Consider the following 20684-nt stretch of genomic DNA (forward strand, 5'->3'; position numbering starts at 1 on the left):
CTTCCTTCCCCTGTTCTGTTGTGAAAGGTGCTTTTTTCTTTTGGAATCCCTTGAAAGGGATTACCTGAAAGCAGTTGCCTGGCTAACGTATGCTATCTTGCTGCTCTTATTTTTTGCTTTGCATCTGGCTATTAATGCCTGTTGGGTTTTTTGTTTCTTCTTTTAACATTTTCATGTTTTATGTTCTGTGATTGGTATTTCTTTGTTCAATTCAGGTTAGAATTGCCCCCACTGTCACTACCTGGAGTAACAAAACTCCTACCGCCCTTCCCAGCCATCCACCTGCAGCCTCTCCCTCTGATACACAGGTATATCCTTCATTATTCCTCTTTGAGCAGAATTCTGCTCACCTAAATATATAGTTATATATTCTCTACCCACCTCCCTTAAGTTCTCCTCCCCCCATCTATCTATCTGCTTATTGCATTTTAGTGCTTTTAGGATGCAAGAAGCAGTTTTTAGCACAATTAATTTATTTTCTTATCACTCTCCTCTTCTTTTGCAGTTTTAAATTGACTTGAACTAGAAAATAATTTCCATAGAATGAGATAACTTTGGTTTTCTGTTGCTGTCTGAATAAATGTGTAACTAATTAAAATCTCTGCTCCTTCTCCCTGGTGTAGCTTCTCAGCCAGTCCAGCAGTATTCCTTCGGAACAGGGGGGTCAGCAGCGTATCGACCTCAGCAGCCTGTTGCGCCCCCTGCTTCAAACGCTTACCCTAACACCCCGTACATATCTTCCGCTTCGTCCTATTCTGGGCAGTCTCAGCTGTACACAGCACAGCACCAGGCCTCTCCACCTACGTCCAGCCCCACTGCCTCGTTCCCTCCTCCCCCTCGCTCTGGAGCGTCCTTCCAGCACGGCGGACCAGGAGCTCCACCGTCATCTTCAGCGTATGCGCTGCCTCCTGGAGCAACAGGTACACTGCCTGCTGCCGGCGAGCTGCCTGCATCCCAAAGAACAGGTCTGCGCTTGAAAGGGACTTGGTTTGGCTCCCTCTTTTATTTTTTCGTGATCACGTGGGTGCATGGAGGGGAATTACTTCTAACTATAAACTGGGCAAGGTGAGGTATTGATTTAATTGTATAACAAATTCTAAAACTATTTCTAAAAGTGTGATTTTCCCATAGTGAACTTTAGTTGCTAAATGAGAAAAGCTTTAGAGCTTTAAAAGGGTAAGAGTATATAATCTGCCATTGAATTTAAAATAAGCGGTAAGAAATTAGTTGGCCAGATAAGTGGTGGTTGGAACTAGATTTAATTGACACTAATTTCTTTGCCAGAGTAAAACGATGCTCTGTGTTCTTCCTAGATTTTCAGTTTTTAAAATTATCTGTGCCTTAAATTCATTCATAGAGATTAAATAATACAGGGTTTAATGAGGCTGTACAAATTTTGTAATTATGTTTGTTTGTAAAGGTGAGCAAGGATCTTGACGTGTATTGAAAGGAAAAAAGTGAAAGAATGCAACTCTGACAGAATCTCTAAGACAGCAGAAAGTATACAGTAGTGCAGGGATTCTCTCCATTAGGACAATTCTACCCTCACAAACATTTTGGAAATTTCTAGGCATTTTTGTTGTTGACAGGGTAGTTCTGCCTGAAATTTTCTAATTAAAAGCATAATTTAAAATTATTTTTATAGTAAATACACATTTTATAGATTCTTTTTATCTTTCATGTTACAATTAAAGCATTATATTAATTTTTTATGAGTAGGTAATATTATCTGATTTTCATGTTAGGATTGTAAAAGGGGCCTCAGAAGTACGTATTACAAAAAGAGATCAATGAATCGGGGCAAGAACCACTAACATAGCAAAGAATTCAGACTTTGGAATCAGACTTCCTGTGTTTGTATCACAGCTTCACTCCTTTCTAGTTATGTGACCTTGAATAAGTACTTAACTTTAAGCCTCAGTTTCCTCATAATAGTAATAGTATGTACGCATAAGCTTAGGAAGAGATTGAAAGCATTTGGGGACGGTGACTGCAAAGTTAGCCGTGATGACACCTCGCCCAGAATTAGAGCTCTGGGCCTTTTCCTTTTGTCCCTGGTTTAATGTATACTTGTTACTAAGGGTATTTGAAAATAGTTTCCTTTTCAGATTATAATTGATGGTTTTAAACTAGAGGGGCAAAACAGAAGTGAGTCTTGCTTTCTACTACTGAAGTTGTTCCTGGAAGTCCAGTATATGTTTTTCTCTTTTTAACTGCTAAGCAGTAGCTTTAATAACTGAAAACACTGGTCATATAATAGGATTTATTGAGGAAGTATTTTTTTTCTTGGAAGTCTTATGGATCCAGAATTATACACATATCTCCTTCTCTCTTCTTTGATATATAATATTAAAGTCCAAAGTACCAAAAATCATACACACAATATGTATCAGCCTTTACTGCACAAATACAATTTGTATAATTTTCAATACAGATATTTCAATAGGTTGATATTTAGAGAGGAGTGTTCATTCAATTGTAGAGTTCAAAAAATTACCTTTTAAAACCTGGATGAGCGAAAACAGTATATATTCTGAATAGTTGGGTAATAGCTTGAGTGAAAGATGGATTCAAGTAAATCCCCACATAGGAAAGTGGTGCAGGGAAGTAGGAAAGTGAATGATCATTTATTGAACATACATTGGACATGTACCAGCACTGCCGTATATTTTCTTATTTCTCATAACCATGAGAAATAGGAATAATTATTTTTTTTTAAAATTGCCATGAGGAAGCTTGAGTTTCCTAGGGTTGTGTATAATGTTTTCATGATTGCATGGTGATAGACTCCAAGTTGAGATACAACTGAGATACCCAGGTCTCTCAGTCTTCAGAGCCCATGTTCATTCTTCTTTACCAGATAGTCTAGTCCTGATGAAAGCAGTAGAAATAGCTATCAGTGTTGGAATTACAGAAACATTTAGCATCACTATTTTAAGCATTTGTTACTTCATCATCTAAGTTAAATATTTGCATGGGTATTTTTTTCCTCCTTAAGCTAAAGGGCATTTGGCCTTATAATAAAGTCTTTGCTTATGTACAAAGTAACAATGTTCTAACCTGGCTGAGAAGCACAGTAACTAATAGGAAGATGAAGCCATACATTTTGCAATACTCAGCATGCACTAAGCTAGCTGCTTTGTTACCTCTTGCATGTTAGTAGTCCCTGTATTTTAATTAACAGTTAGAGCTTTACCTTATTTTATTTTTTGATTTCCTAAAAAGTTTGCTTAGGTTATACAGATAACTGTGACTAAAAGTTTTATCTTTGTTCTAATATGTCTTAGATTATTATATCATGGTTTTCTACGGGACTTGGAAATTCCACTTGTCCGGTGGATTCTTCTTGATAGACACTAGGATTTTCAAGCCCTGTAACTATTAGTGAACCACAAAATTATGTGCGCACTGCTCAGAGAAACTCATGTTGCAATCATCAAAACATTCATTCAGTAAATTCTTAATGAGAACCTGCTCAGTCTATAATCAGAATTATTCTAGGCACAGGTAGGAAGGCAGAAAAGTACAGTACATTTCTATTTCTAGTGAACAGCACATAGCTTTGTTGTAAGTTGGAACATAAAATTTGTATTTGGGCCAACTTTTGGAAGACATTAAATGTCAGGGCAAGAAATTTATACTTCATACAGTAAGAAGAAAATTTCTAGTGGAGGAGTTTGAACTCCTGAGAGGCATGGTCAAAGTGGTACTTTAGGGAGGTTAACCTGGAGGTGGTTCTGCAAAACAGATTGTGGGCAGCATGGCAGAATCAGAGGCAAGGAAAACAGGTTGTCTCCGAGTTCAAGGTATAAAGTGCTAACAGCCTAAGTTAGTATAGTGCGACATGTTTCAGTGGTGGCAGCACAAAAAGCAGGAAGTTTTCCTAGCTTTACTGTGCAGGATAAGTAAGATACTGCTTGTACCCCCCCCCCCACCTTTTTTTTTGTCCCTGGTTTAATGTATACTTGTTACTAAGGGAGAGCACTTTCAAATGTGAAGGCCCAAGAAGTTTACTTAGCAAAATTTTCTGATAAAATGTGAAGCTCTCATGAAGCTGTTTTTGAGTAAACAGTATTAAAAAATGGAAAATTTAATTTGGGTATATATATATATATGTATATATATATAGTCTTGTGCTCCTTCACATAGAAGAGTCTTGAAGGGGCATAATATTGAATATTTTCGTGAAACAGTGTGCTGAAAAAAAATTTTTTTAAAATTTTCATAAACATTCCGTAGTCAAATTATAAGTACTTGGTTTTTAACCCTTTAAACAAAGGAAAGGAGCATGATAGCCTTCTTTATTTTTCTTTGGATACATCTGTTTTATCTCGTGTCATTGGAAAATGACCTTAAGGATTCATTCTCTCTAAATTTAAATTTTTAACTTTGTGGTGCCTTTTAAAAAATGTGACGTGCGAGGCTAACGGCGAAGGGGGAGGTGTAAGATTAACAAGGATGCTCTGTCCTCTCCGTCTCAAATGATCTTTTAGCCAAAAGTCTCCGTACCATTGGCACTAATATTTTTCTGTGAATCCGCTGAGAGTATCTTAGCCAGTGCCTACATCCTACCATTATGCAAGAACACCTTGAGAAGGTTCCCATTGAGAAGTGAGATTCAAGTAAGGATGGTAGCAACTCCACTTCTGTATGTGAGACCAAGCGCTTCTCTCTTCCTTCCCTAAAGACCATGTGGAGGACTAATCCCTACACTAAGGTGGATAAGGGTCTCCAGAATCCAGTGACATGCCATATTCAGTTTTTAAGTTAATTTTCCCTTGATTTTTATTAATTTTTTACTGTAGGATTTTGAAAGGCCTCAAATAGTATAGAGAATAAAATTAAAATTATCTGTAATTCTGCCACCCATATATAACCACTAATAATTTAGGTGTATTTATTCCCTTCGTACACATATATGCACACATATATGTATGTATGCATATATTAAAGTTCTTTTAATGTAGAATATACATAACATAAAATTTACCATTTTAATCATTTTTAAGTGACATCAAGTGCATTTACATTATTGTACAGTCATCACCACTAACTACAGAACTTTTTTGTCATCCCATACTGAAATTATGTAGCCGTTAAAAACCCCCTGTTTTCCCCAGTCCCTGGTAACCACCGTTCTACTTTGTCTCTATGTATGTATTCTAGGTACCTCATATAAGTAGTCATGCAGTTTTTTCTTCTTGTAACTGGCTGTTTCACTGTCTTTAAGATTCATCCATATTATAGCATGTAATCAGAATTTCGTTTTTAAAGCTGAGTGATATTCCACTCTATGTATATACCACATTTTGTTTATCCATTAACTTACACATGGGCATTTTGGCTGCCGTGAATAATGCTGCTATGAATGTGAGTATACAAATATCTGTTCAAGTCCCTGGTTTCAGTTCTTTTGGGTATATACCCAGAAATGGAATTACTGGATCAAATAGTAATTCAGTGTTTAATTTTTTGAGGTGGTGGCCCTATTTTACATTTTCACCAGCAATGCGTAAGGGTCCAATTTCTCCACATCCACACCAACACTTGTTTCCTGTTTTTTTGTTTTTGTTTTTAATTCTTGCCATTCTAATGGGTGTGAAGATAGTAGTATCTTATTGTATGCATGCATTTTTAAAGAATTGAGATCATAACTCCCACATACACTCATAATTTACATCTTACTACTTTCCTTAATATTACACCATGAACCATTTTCCAATGTTCTTTAAAGTCATTGTCATGTTTAAAAAGAGAGTAAGAAAGAGATTTATGCCCATTTTTAAGGTTTTTTGAAAAGGTAAAAAAGATTATCTTCCCTTACTAGTTTTATGAGAGAATTATGTCCAAGATTAGACTGTGCTATCTTTTTTTAAACATATTGACCAAGAGTATCATTTTGCACATCCATAATGAACCCCCATAATACTGTCTCCTGTAGATATTCACGTTCTTCATTCAGTTTGCTTTACCTAGTGTTGCTATTAAAGTGTGTCTCCATAAAGTAGAGGTTAATTTAATTGTTTTGTTTCGTTTTGTTTTATGGCTGTGTTGGGTCTTCGTTTCCGTGCGAGGGCTTTCTCTAGTTGCGGCAAGTGGGGGCCACTCTTCATCGGGGTGCGAGGGCCTCTCACCATCGCGGCCTCTCTTGTTGCGGAGCACAGGCTCCAGACATGCAGGCTCAGCAATTGTGGCTCACAGGCCTAGTTGCTCCGCGGCATGTGGGACCTTCCCAGACCAGGGCTCGAACCCGTGTCCCCTGCATTGGCAGGCAGATTCTCAACCACTGTGCCACCAGGGAAGCCCTAATTGTGTTTTTAAAAAGTCATATTTAAACAATTTAAAGATATAAAAGCAAAAGTATTGAGGGGTTAGAATCATAGCTAAGATAAAACTGTTAAATTGATCAGAGATTTGAACAAGGATTTTCTGGGCTGAAATAAAACATATTGCTAAATATATTGCATGGTTTGAGGTTAGGAGGGGCCAGTTAGGCATATGTTTTGGTGGGAACTTTGATTATTGTACAGTCGTTATTTTCAATTCAACAGGCAGCCCACCCTCAAGTTATGAGGGATAGCCAACTGGCTATATGTTCCTGTTGAAAATCTTTTTGTTTCTTATTTCATTCAGTTTTACTCGTAACTTTCGATTTAATTTGATTTCATTATAACTTTGGTGTCATTCTACCAAAGGGTCATATGAAATTGTTCCACATACTTTTTTGTGCTGCTGATAGTTGGTGAAATCAGGATACCCACTCAGGCTTTAATATCCAAGGCTAAGATCACCGCCACGAGAGGTTAGAGGAAAAACTGGTCTCACCTTCTGCTCCCACGTTTCACAGGGCTAGAGAGGAGGCATGTTGTTGAGACTGCTCCCTGAAAAAAACGATCAAGGCCAGGGTACCTCCAGTACTTTTAGGTTTTTCACACCGTCGACTCCCCCCTACCCTGCCCCAATACCAAAATCCAAGGATGCTCAAGTCCTTTATATAATGTGGTGTCGTATTTGCATATAACCTATGCACATATACTTTTATGTCTAGATTGCTAGTAATACCCAATACAGTGTAAATGCTGTGTAAATACTTGCAGCAAATTCAAGTTTTGCTTTTGGGAACTCTTTGGAGTTTTTTCCTTCCTGAATGTTTTTGATCTTCAGTTGGTTGAATCTGCAGATGTAGAACCTGGGGATGGACTGTGTATTGACCCCCTCAGCCCAGAAGCTGAAGTCTGGCGCTAGAGAGTACATCACTAGTTTCAAGTCAGGTCTGTCCTCTGTCATAACACACACACAGTGACTCCCAGGGATTTATTAACTGTAGTGCTGTGAGGTCATATCTTGCATGGGAAGTTAAATTGTAAAGTCATCATTTAAGACAAAAATAAGAAATCACTTAAGAGTCAGTTATCCGTGATCACCGCTTTCTTCAGTTAAGCCCTCACGAAGAAGTTGCCTGTGGTCAGAAGCCATATTGCATGAGAAACATCTATCCTTAGCGCCATACAGAGAAATTCCAAACTGTGGCATTAGTTCTCCCACCTCACAGTTTCTCTGGGGCATGTGCTTCTTGAGTAGAGCTCAAACTGAATTGAACTCACTAGTTAATGCTATATACTCTCGATTCCTCTCTCCCCAAGTTCAACTATCATAACTCCCACATACTTACGGGATTCCCGTAAGTTGTATGTGCATATGATGTATCCCGTAAGTTGAATTCCCGTAAGTTGTAGGTACATATGATGTATCTACACTGCATGCTTTTGATTGGAGACTGGGCCTGGACCAATCCTGAACATCCGACAATTTTGGAATTGCTGTATTAGTTCTCAGCCTTCTTTCCTCTTGTCCACTGCCAGAAACTTCAGTTCTTTTAAGAGAAGTAGTGATTTCTGGAAGATTTGTGCTAAACAGTCTGCAAATCTGTATATTCTTATAGAGAAGACCATATGAGATGGTTACATATTTACTGGGCCTGTTCCCATTTATGCTCATATTCATGTTGTGACCCCAGAAATTACAGTTCCTCCAGAATGCAGATCCTTGGGGCCTCCCAAATCCAGCAGTAAAGTAGCACCTCCTTGTTAAGATCGTCTAAAATGCTTATTATCTTTAACAATGTAGTGTTAAAGTCTGCACGACAATGCAGAAATCCTCCCATTTCTCTTTAAAACCCTACTACTTAAAGAGGATTTAGACCAGCAGCATTGGCATTGCCTGGGAGCTGGCTGAAGCAATAGAATCTCAGGCCCTACGCTATACCTAGTGAATTAGAATCTGCATTTTTGCAAGATCTTCAACTGATTTGGATTCACAGCTTTAAAAAATACTAAAATGGACACAGTTATAATATGTTAGGAAGTGCTCTCATGAATGAATTAGCTTTGCCCACAAACTGATTACTTTCTTAATTAGATAGAAGCCATTTCACGTGACTTGATTAAAAAGTAAGTTTTATTCCCTTATAAAATTAGTTTGTTCTTTCTTGGGGTTGATGGAGGGAGGAGAAACAATTATAAAATGAGTAGAGTTTACAGTTTGCAGGGCAGAAATAGAGACACAGATGTAGAGAACAAACGTATGGACACCAAGGGGGGAAAGTGGTGGGGGGGAGGTGGTGGTGTGATGAACTGGGAGATTGGGATTGACATGTATACACTAATATGTATAAAATGGATAGTTAATAAGAACCTGCTGTATAAAAAAATAAATAAAATTCAAAAATTCAAAAAAAAAATGAGTAGAGTTTAGAATATCTTTGATGATAATACTGTTTAAGTGACTTTTACATTTTGTCTACAGAAAATCAGTCTATGCAAGACCAGGCATCTATGTTGGAAGGTGAATTAGTTACAAAATATATCTTTGGAAATCTTTGAATCACTGACTATAATTAATGAATGGATATTCACAATTATGCATGTGAACTTTAAAGCCGATAATACCCTAAATCTGATCAGTTCTTAATGGAATCAAATCTTAGAACTGACTGAATTAACATAGTGACACAAATGATCTTGAATCATAAAAGTTGTCTATTTTATATAGACTGAAAGACAAGGCTATACCAAGATTGTCTTAGATATAAGAAAGATTAGAAGGTGATGGGAGAGGTTTGAATGATTAGTCTGTGTATAATGAGAACTTTAAGAATTTGTTAAGCAAATAGCAGCATGTGGTTTAATATTTTGTGATTAGCTCTTGAATGTTTTGAGGCTCATTTGGCGTTCTGTCTCCTAGTCACCTTGTAGAAAATTAATTCTACTTTTAAAATCAAGGCAAATGAGTGCATGCTGGTTAGGAGAAGATCGTGTTTTTACAAAATTTCTATGACATTATGTTCTTTGGTTTGCTAAGCAATTTTGTTGTGATTTAATATCGTAGATATCAATAAAACAAGCAAAAGTAAAATACTGAAAGAATGTTTATTGAAAGAAGAAGAATTTTTTGCTTTTACATATACACATACACAAAACTTAATAAGATGTAAAATGATTATATTTTGATTTAGTAATTATCTTATCTCTGGCATGTTTTATTCCATTTTTCTTTAAAGATACAGGCATTCAATAAAGATGTTTTAAAAAATTTTTTTTAAAGATACAGGCATTAAGTACCTTAATGAGTTCTGCTACTCATATTCATTTCTCACTTTGAGATGACAGGTTTTGGGAGATTTGAGGGGGGAGGAAGTTTCCTAAAGGTGACAGTAGTTTAATTTTATATTTGCTGCCAGCGTGGAAATTTTTTTTGGGGGGGGGGAGGGGTGTATTAAAAAAAAAATCTTACCACAGATATTTGAATGCCTTTTTCTACTTTATAGGTTGTTCTTAACGCAAAGGTGATAAAAACATACTGGTGTTGCGTAGTTGGGCTCTGTTTTTTTAACGGTGTTTCTACCATGTGGATGATTTGGGTATGCTGAATTGCTCTCTGGGGAAATAGAAGATTGCCACTTTTATTCTTTTTTTGTGTGTTGAATATATCAGAAGCCTTTTTTTTTTTTAGCAGACTCAGGGGATTTATTTTTTCTTTCTTAGGAGAGAATTGTTTGAAGGTTATATACCAATATAGACATAAAAACTTCACTATCCTTAAATTTAGTACAACTCTTTCACTTTAAAAGGAAATAATGTCAAGATATGCTGCTTTCTAAGCCAAGGCCCTGTGATTATTAGAGGTAATGAGTTTGAGAGTCCAGGGCTACATAGTGATCCCAGCAGCTCAGCTGGTAAAACTTCTGTGACAGTTATCTCAGGGTGAAAGTAAAATTTGAAGATATTATATGATGGATACAATTTAGTGTTCTTCTTTTCAGGATTCTAAAGGAAAATGCCCTCTATTATCTGTTATAGGTTCTCAGAATGGTTGGAATGATCCTCCAGCTTTGAACAGAGTACCCAAGAAGAAGAAGGTACTAGAAAAAGATGTCTATTCAGTTGCCTACAGGTGTCCTGTCAATCATGTAGCCACCTGAAGCACACCACACTTCACTGTTCCTTTAAAGGCAAAGCTGACTGACTAATATACTTAATATGTGTATTTCAACTTACATCTTCTAATCCATGAAGGGAAGGAAGGAAAGTACAAAATAGTATGGTGGTATGAATTAAACCCTTTTTAAAAAGCAAGATGTAAATTCCCAGCAGATCTTTTTCAAAGAGTAGGAAACAAAATTTCATGCTTCTCAAATGGTTTTTTTTTTAGGAGTTACTTTGGTTTTGGGTTCTAACAGTAATCATGAATTTGTAATTATATTTTGGACTATTTTTGTCTATCACATACAATATGAAAAGAAATAGCCTTGTAGCTGAGCATCATTTAGATGTTAATAACTGTTGAGAGCTGTTAGAGCATAACTTAAGATTCTTCTTTCCTTCTTTTACCCCAAGCCTTTTTATTTTTTTTTACTCCTAGTGATTTCTGTCCCCCAAGTATAGTAATGAGAGGCCAGAATGTAAAATTGGGAGATACTAAATGATGAAAGCCCCCCCAAAATTAGGTCAATGATAATCAGAAATTTAATCTACTGCTTTGAGTGTGATTGATCACTAAGTAGGTATCACTTAATGATCTGGGAAAAAGGTATTACATCTGATCACGTGACACACACAAACACATATTTGGCATATCTGATCCCAGTATGGCTAGATATAATTCTCCAGACTTTGACATCCTCTTTCAAAAACACCATGGTTTTGGCCCGTTATGGGATAAGTGTGGAAGGTAAAGGGGAAACAAAGGTCCAGGTTTGAGCTCCCAGCCCTCTTAGCTAGATTACCTTTACTTTTATGTTTTTCTCTAGAATTCTGCATAAAATTTCATTTTAAAAAGTATTCTACTGTTATTAAAAAAAATTTTTTAACCATGGAATAGTCTAACTCCCTTACTTATTTTTTTAAATTTTTTTATTGAAGTGTAGTTGATTTACAGTGTTGTGTTAATTACTGCTGAACAGCAAAGTGATTCAGTTATACATGTATGTGTGTATACATTCTTTTTTAAATATGTTCTTTTCCATTATGGTTTATCATAGGATATAGAATATAATTCTCTGTGCTGTACAGTAGGACCTTGTTGTTTATCCATTCTATATATAAAGGCTTACATCTGCTAACCCCACCCTCCCATTCCAACTCTCCCCCAACCCCCTTGGCAACCACCAGTCTGTTCTCTATGTCCCTGATTCTATTTCTGTTTCATAGATAGGTTCATCTGTGTCATATTTTAGATTCCACATATAAGGGATACCATATGGTATTTGTCTTTCTCTTTCTGACTTACTTCACTTAGTGTGATAATCTCTAGGTCCATCCACGTTGCTACAAATGGCTAACTCCCTTATTTAAAGCTGAGGAGATGTTGTCATCATACCGTTTTCTCCTTACTCTTGGTGCCTTTTATTTCTTTTAAAAGATGCCTGAGAACTTTACGCCTCCTGTTCCCATCACATCACCAATCATGAACCCCTTGGGTGACCCCCAGTCACAGATGCTGCAGCAACAGCCTTCAGCTCCAGCACCAATATCAAGCCAAGCTTCCTTCCCGCAGCCACACCTTCCAGGTGGCCAGCCCTTCCACGGCATACAGCAACCCCTCAGTCAACCAGGCATGCCTCCGTCTTTTTCAAAGCCCAATATTGAAGGTGCCCCTGGGGCTCCTATTGGAAATACCATGCAGGTAACAGTAAATCTGTGGAAGTGGGAGATGGCTCTATTTCGGTATGTTTTCTTAACGTTTTAACTTTTATGGTTATACCTTTATTATTACCTCAATTTGATTTCAATTTAGACAACTTAAAAATAATACCTTTTTTTTTTAAGATTGTTCATGTATGTATATTATTTTTCAATGACGAGGCCATATACAAACTTTCTAGAAGGAGCTTATGTATTTACTAGTCTACGTTAACAGTAACTTGGCAATTACAGTATTTCATCTGATCTAATCAGTAGGCACAATTTAAGAGCAGTTGAATCCATATTTGCATCCAAGGTTGCTAAGCAGAAGCTGTTTCCAAAGGTTTTTTCCTTTAAAATAGAAAATAAAAATGTAATGAGTTATATATTTTCTTGTGTATGTGTAAGAGCTAATAATATAGCCATATCTTTAGATGGAGATATAGATTTGTGCTTGCTTTTCACATACAAACAGCTAGTTGGCAGGGCTCTAGATGCTGAAAAATCTATCATATTTCCATATAACTGACTTAGACATACAAAGAGAAACATTTTGATCTATTCATGAAAAGTAAAGTCACAGCTCAACATAAGATGAAATCAATTCCTGCCCAAGTATAAAACTAGCTCTTCTGTCTGTTACTGTCTTTGACTCTCTGAAGTCAAATTTGTAAAGATTATATCTCTACCACAAGACTATGTTTTGCTGTTAAGAGATTTCTGCCTAAGGAACTTCTAAACATTAACAGTTGCATTATGAAAACAAGTGTTCTGATGGAGATGGGAGGACCTTCTTCTTTCCACGAGAATATATAAAATTACAAAGACGCACTGTTAATTTTGTATAATTACACGTCTGTGGTGTTTGTGAAGCCGTCCACTTTTGTTTAGAGCTGGGTGCTCAAGCTGCGCTCATCTGGGCCAGAACCCCAGTTACCGCTGAAAGGGAGAGCTGCACGGAGGCGTGTGTTCAGCCAGGCCCTAGTGTCCAGCTTCCTCTCCACCTGGATGTCTCTGAGGCACCTCACACTTAACATATCCAGAATCTAACTCATCGTCTTCCTCCCAAACCTAGTCGTCTTTTGGTGTGTCCTGTTTCAGCGAATGGCACCATAACCCTTCCTATTTAATCCAGCCAAAAACCTGGGCATCATCTTTATATTCTTTTTCCTTTAACCTGTTTTTCAGAGCTATCCCCGAGTCTTGTTGATATTACTTTAAAATCTCTCTCAAATCCCTTCTCTACATTTCCAGTCTAGTCCATGCTACCTTCGTCTCCAGTCTTAAGCAGTGCAGGAGCCTCTAGTTGGTCTGCCAGCATCGACTTTGACTCATCTCTTATCTGGTCTTATCTCCTCATTGCTTAAAACGTTACAGCTTCCCATTGTTCCCAGGATAAAGACCAAAGTATTTCACATTGTCTGGAATCGCTCAGCTCACACTCCTCCTTGCTCGCTCTCTCTGCTCCAGCTACAGTGACCCCCTTTCAGTCCCTTGTATCATGATCCTGACTGTGTACACGTTCTTCTGTCTGGAATGCATTTCCTCCCCCATTTAACTGGTTAACTCCTACTTACCCTTCTGATATAACTTCCTTCAAGAGCCTTCCCCTCAGTTAAATCCCAATTATATTGTCTGTTGGTTCCAGTGATGTTAACTTAATCACAGTTGCTATTTTACATACATTTATGACATTTTAAAACTTTCTCTTCCATCAGCCTGTAAACTCCCTGTGGGATGAGATCATTTCCGTATTGGCTCACCAATACCTAGCCAATGCCTAATACAGAATTGCCTAATGTTTTCTATGAATGAACTAATCAGTCAAAACTTTAAACACTTACACATTCCTTCTTTGTTTTCCCATCTGTACATTCAGTAAGATCATGGTCTCTTCTATCCTCACCGTTGGTGTAATCTTGCAGTTTGATAATAGCCCAGCTAACACCCTCCAAGAGTAAACCAAAGAATAGAAGAACGTCAGGATAAACAAAAATGAGCCAACAAGCAAAGCAAGCAGCCACTCCAACCAGCCAACTTTGTAAGTGCCTTGTTCTTTTCATTTCCTACTGGCACAGGTCTCCTTCCCATCAGTTATATGAAATAGTGATCAATGTATGTTCCATAATTAATCAGATACTTTATATCCATCCTATTTTTGAAAATAGAAGCTGTAGAAAGAGTACCTGTATCTTCTACTGAATATCTGATTTTTATGTTTGCTTATCCCAAGTGATTTCACATGTTAATTTTTCATTTGATTTTGAAGAGCCTACCTACAAGGTCCTTGGTTTCTCTTTATCACAGATTCAGGGCTTTGTGTATAGGTAACTTCTGGTCATTTCTAGTCATTTTATGGTATTATTTATTCCAGCATGTGCAGTCTTTGCCAACAGAAAAAATTACCAAGAAACCGATTCCAGATGAACACCTCATTCTAAAGACCACATTTGAGGATCTTATTCAGCGCTGCCTCTCTTCAGCCACAGATCCTGTATGTATTTTTTATTTTGCTTAATTAAAAGAATCCCTTATGGAGCGCTTCTATAATGATTGCTTAAAGTCTTACAAGATGTATTTTGAGAGTTTATGCAAAAGTAGTAAAGCTAGCACTTATATATAGTTTGCTGTACATATAAAAACACATTCAACTGCTTTTTACATATAACTTTAATCCTTAAAACAACCTCATGGTAGGTAGGTTTGTCATATTTATTTACAGAGGAGGAAATTAAGGCAAAAAGCAGTTACGTAATAATTAAGGCAGAGCCAGCATTCGAACCTAGTCTGGCTCCAGAATTCATGCTTTCCACCACTATGCGGCACTGAGTCTCATCGGCAAACCTTATGCCTAGCACAAAAATACAACAGAACGGTGAAACTCAGATTTGGGGTTTCTTTCTGAGCTTACATCAAAGCTTTTAAAAGTAGATAGACAATCTTTAACTTTGCTAAGACCTTAAAAATAGTTCAGTGCTTTAGATATTGGAGTCATATTCATAGTCAAAGTAACTGATTTTACTCAGTTTATTAGAGGATGACTGTATTGGCAACAACAAAAATTCCACAAAGCCAGTTTTGTTTTAGATGAAATTTCACTTTCTGCCAACAAACATTGAATATGTTTATTTAGTCACTGGCCAGTTGTCTGCTTGAAAAACAGCTTCTGGAATTTGTTGTTTCATCAAACATTGAGTATTAATATGTGCAGCCTTCTGCCAGTCTTTTGGAAAGCAATTCTCTGCACTGAAAGTGTCAGGAAAGCAGAGGCAGGGGAAAGGTAACATAAACCTTAGCGCCTGGCATTCTGGGAGCGATGGAAAGACGAAGCTAGGAACAGAGAACAGGTGAAGCTGTTAAACAGGTAAGTGTACAGTGTCTCCTAGGCAGACAGGTCCTCATCATACAAATTGGAGGAATCCTAATAAAAATGTGGGAAAGCTCCAGTCTTCCTTCAGGCATGAGTTAATGTAAATAGAGGTTGGGAGGACACCTCGTACATGGCCTAGCTTAGGAAATTTGTGTTGAGCTTCCCCTCCTCCAGGTCACCCTATCACCTTCCTTCTGGTGACCCAGCACCCCTGGGCAGAAGAGAAAGACAAACTGTTCCTGTCACTAGTTGGGGAGGAAGTTCAAATACCGCCCAGGACTCCTGCTGGTAGCTACGTGGGATTAACTTTGAACCCTCCACAAAAGTCCATCTTAATCAATACTTGACATCATTTTTATAGTATGGCTTTATTCTTATTTCCACTTCAGTTATGTCCAAACAGCACAACGTAATTGTGCAGCACAGCTTAGTTTGTAAGGTTATCCTCGATGGCGTCACCTCTTCCGCACTCCTCTTCTGACACACTGACATTCCCTCCTCAGACATACCAAGCACGTGTCAGCATCAGAGACTTTGTACCTGTGGCTCCTTCTGCCTGGAACTCTTCCCCACAGAGCTGCATAGCTCTTGCTCACTTGTTCCTGGTGTCTGCTCAGATGTCCCATTAGCCGTCAGGACTTTTTTACCACGTCATACTGCCAACACTGCTGACCCCCTTACCCTGTTAACTTTTCTTCATGGCACTCATCACCATCTGACATACAATATATTGTTTATTTAGTATCCTTTCCCCACCCAATAGAATATGAGATCCATGAGACACAACACTGTCCCAGCATGGCGTGTAGTAGTCACTCAGTAAATATTGAAAAGCAGTGTCACTTTTAAGGCTGTTGCATAATGTAGATATGAAGTTAATCACAGTATAATTTTAAACCTTTACTTTTAGGATAGTTTTCTCTCACTATACTCACAGTACTAGGATGAGGGTAGGAGGACTCCTTAATTTAAGAACTCATTTTAACACTTCCCTCTTAATAATCTTAAGCCACCAAAAGATAATTTTCTCCTTTTTTTGGTGTTTTAAAGGCCCAGAATAAGACAGGATTAAATGTACCAAATGTGACTGAGCGTATAAGTAGTACTTTGAGATTCCACAGTTCACCTGTATGTTTGCCTTCTAGCGCCCATAATGTTCATTTTATTTAATTTACAGTAACTGTTAGACCTTCCTTTCTGTAGTACACTGACCCCTTGCTGCCTCCAGGTGGCCCTTCGCGTTGCCTGTGCACACAGTGTAGATGGGCACTCACTCACCTCACGTGAGCCGCAGTCCCCGTGAAATCAGCCAGTGCTCCACTTTGCACCCTAGGAGGAAGGCTCTCACTTTCTTGCCCTCCCTGCCTTAATAGATACTGATCTCTGTTCTAATAATCTGTTCAAGTTCCTCGGTCTTAGCTATCTCCATTTCTTTATAAAATGAAGCTGTCCAACATCATGACTGTAAGGTTTAGTGAAATGACGTAAGGCAAGTTCTTGGGATAAAAGTTATTGTTCATACATAACATACCTGTTTTTTCTCTCCTGCAGCAAACCAAGAGGAAGCTAGATGATGCCAGCAAACGTTTGGAGTTTCTGTATGATAAACTTAGGGAACAGACAGTAAGTTTGTGGGGAAAAGAAGGATTTATGATAATCATTTATTCCTGGTTGCTAGTAAAATAAGTGTCTCATCAGCACTTGCATGTAATATATAGTATGCTTGGGGGCAAAATGATCGTGACAGTTCATAGAGTGGACTTCTCTCTGTCTAAATCTTTCATTTCAGTCACCGGGGAAAAGGGGATAGGGCAGTGTGTGTGTGTGTGTGTGTGTGTGTGTGTGTGTGTGTGAGAGAGAGAGAGAGAGAGATTAAGAGGGAGAGAGAATTTTTAACCTTTTTTATGACAAAGAGCAGATATACAAACTGGCTTGTACTGGTCCTACGGTAACTGGACTTCTATTCATTTTTATATGTCCCGTGAATTAAGAAATCAGAGAGTGGGCAGATACTCTGTTTTCCAGAGACCAAATCTGTAATCTCTTTCGTAGTCTAAGACTCTGATCCTTTTCTTTTAGAATAGCTGTTACACAAAGGCAAAGCCAAAGGTAGCCACAAATTGAGCAGATCAATGTGTATAACTATGAAGATGATCGGCAGTAAGGAGTAAATGCCCTGTGTGTTCTGTTCTCTTGTCCCTCCCAACCTCTCCATTCCTTTCTAGAATTGTTGTGTTTTATTAATGAAAGCACTAGTAGAGAAAAAAAGAATTGGGACTTTTTCACATTTTTGCATTTTAGCATTTCTCTTCCCCATTCCCCATATCAATGCCATCAGCTAAAAATAACCATTTGTCTCCTGAGAACCAAACCAGAGAAAGTTGATATAACAGTGGAAGTGGTGTGGCCCATGGACTGATCCAAAATAAAGTCTTCTCTGGAAAGTATGGACATGCATGCCAAGTAATGACATGGGGGGGAAAAAAACTAGAGGTCTTATGATTTTCAGAGATGACAGGATTATGAAAAGCAGTTAAGAACTGGCAAATTGAGTACATGATGAGGACTGTTGCCCTCCTAATGGCAGTGGACCAGAAGTGCAAGGTTTTTATTGTCCACAAGGTTTTAGAGTAAATTGGGCCCCTACTTCGAGATGTCATGATTAAGAATCGTGAAACTCCTTCATGTACATAGGAAAACTTTTAAAAAGTGTGAGACCGTTATCTAAAATAATTTAGTCATTTAAAATATTTAAGTTATCTAAAATAAAATAATAAGAAAGCTCTTAAGTGGAGAGAGACATTAACATTCCAACTTGGGGAAGGAAATCTGGCTTTTCTGTAAGAAAATACCTGGCTTACCATACATGTATAATTCGTAAATAATTCCTTACATAATCATTTTGTCATGGTTCGCTTTTATAACTTAAGTGTTGGTTGTTCCGACAATCTTTCTAGAAATGCTCACCAGTTTATACATTTTTGAAATAATGTTTATTTCAAGCTCCTCTTAAATATCAGGGTTTAATGTTTATAGAGGGTCTCATGGAAAATTCTTCCTTAATTTAATTCTCTCTCTCAATTCCACCTTTACTTCAGCTTTCACCAACAATCATCAATGGTTTACACATCGCAAGGAGCATTGAGACTCGAAACTACTCAGAAGGATTGACCATCCATACCCACACAGTCAGCACCAGCAACTTCAGTGAGACCTCTGCTTTCATGCCAGTTCTCAAAGTGGTTCTCACCCAGGCCAATAAGCTGGGCGTCTAAAGGATGGCTTCACTCTCAGCCACTATTGTCGTTTTTCCAAAGAAACATGTTTTAAAAAACGATAAGATGTGGACCAGTCCTCCTTAGCATGTTTCCATAGCAGCCACTCAAGAACATTTACATTGTTTCTGCAGATATACTCACCTTAGACCTGCTCAAAACCCTGGTGCTTTCTTTTGTTGTAATCTTTTATTGCCTGTGATGATTTTCCTATTCTGCAAATAATGTATTTCCTGGATTACACATAGTATGCTTTCCTGAAGTATTCTGATAAAATATGGTTTTTGAAACCTCAGGTTTACTTTTTGGAGAAGGAGCCTTTGGTTATGTGTAAAGCAGAGCTGCAACTAAATTTCTTTCATGTCCTCCCTACTTCCTCCGTGTCAATCAGATTAAAGTGTGTAATCCTATTTATGTGTATGTAGTCTTTTTTTTAAACAGCTACTCACAGTTTAGCTTAATCTCTATTTTTTGTGGCTTTGGCTTCACTTTGGTCCTGAACAAATAACTAAATCTAGAGGCTGCTACATAGATTTTAGCAAATATTAATGAAAAGTGGGGTCACTAGTTTTAAGTATCTATAGGAAAAGATTGAGCATTTTCATTCTGTACGATGCATTGAACTTTTTTCTATTAATGTTTTCAATATTCTGTTTGAGTTTTAAGATTGAATTGTCTCCATTTTATATTTAGAAACTTATTCATCCATTTTTAAAAAGTTACCTATTTCTCTGAGGTATTTAAGTTCAGAAAGAAAGCTTTAACTTCTGTCAGCCTCCTGAATTGACATATTTTCAGACAGTGTTTTCGTCAAATGATTTTATTGTAATCTGTCTGAAGAACAGTGTGGTAAACAAAAGATAATGGTCCCCATAGAATCTTGAGGAGAATTAGATACTAATAATTTTCGTTGTTTAAGCAATTTTACCTAAGTGAGTTGGAAAAGCAGAAGATAAAACGTGTGACTACTGTGAAGACAGGTGCTGTTTCAAGGACTAAGTGCAGCTCATCAGGCATTTTGCAGCCTAAGTGACATAGTTTGCAAGACCCTCTTAATTTCCTTTGCTGGGATTCCCTGCTCACCAAATAAAACCCCTCTTTTAAAAGTAAAAATAGGGACTTCCCTGGTGGCGAAGGGGTTAAGAATCCACCTGCCAATGCAGGGGACACAGGTTTGAGCCGTGGTCCGCGAAGATCCCACATGCTGCGGAGCAACTAAGCCTGTGTGCCACAATTACTGAGCCTGCGCTCTAGAGCCCGCGAGCTACAACTACTGAACCCACGTGCCACAACTACTGAAGCCCGCGCGCCTAGAGCCTGTGCTCCACAACAAGAGAAGCCACCACAATGAGAAGCCCGCGCACTGCAACAAAGAGTAACCCCCACTGGACTCAACTAGAGAAAGCCCACGCACAGCAACGAAGACCCAATGCAGCCAAAAAAAAAAAAAAAGACATTAAAAAATAAAAATAGTTTTATAACTGAAAAAGGAGAACCTTAATAACATGAATGAGCATTGGAGCCTCATGAGTGGGGTGATATATCAGCTCCCTGGGAGTTTGGTGGTCTGAGTCAGTCCTATGACTCACTGAAGCGGCGACTTGACCTTCTGGACCTGACCCTCGACTGTGGTGTCAGCCCAAGACCCCATCTGAACAGCAGGCTGGCCTCTAGTAATTTTTTTGAGGTATTGCCCTTATAGTTAGGATTTGTGTTATGGCTGCATGATTACCTTGACATGACAATGGCATAACTGGCAGCGTTTTACAAAAAAAATTCCAAAAGATGAGAAACAGGAATAGGTGGCAGTGGAGCCCTGACCAACCCCAAAGATTTTACAAGTATGAGTATAAACAA

General features: G+C 37.9%; 1 protein-coding gene and 1 long non-coding RNA gene across 2 annotated transcripts; one reads left to right on the plus strand and one right to left on the minus strand.

Annotated features, from left to right (window-relative positions):
• Positions 1-604: 604 nt before the first annotated feature.
• On the plus strand, positions 605-18827 carry LOC309661505 (protein transport protein Sec31A-like; the record flags this gene model as incomplete). Its single annotated transcript, XM_082463189.1, has 7 exons — positions 605-965; positions 8806-8844; positions 10359-10417; positions 11920-12183; positions 14557-14676; positions 17104-17175; positions 18651-18827. The coding sequence occupies exons 2-7, from the start codon at positions 8817-8819 to the stop codon at positions 18825-18827; spliced, it is 720 nt and encodes a 239-aa protein (XP_082319315.1). The 5' UTR covers positions 605-965; positions 8806-8816.
• LOC309661887 lies at positions 12476-14547 on the minus strand. The gene is made up of 2 exons (XR_014264338.1): positions 14027-14547; positions 12476-12533 (listed from the first exon to the last, which is right to left on the minus strand). It is a non-coding gene; the product is annotated as an uncharacterized lncRNA (long non-coding RNA).
• Positions 18828-20684: the final 1857 nt, after the last annotated feature.

The sequence above is a fragment of the Balaenoptera physalus genome, assembly GCF_965194825.1.
Source record: "Balaenoptera physalus genome assembly, chromosome: 5".
Lineage (NCBI taxonomy): Eukaryota > Metazoa > Chordata > Mammalia > Artiodactyla > Balaenopteridae > Balaenoptera > Balaenoptera physalus.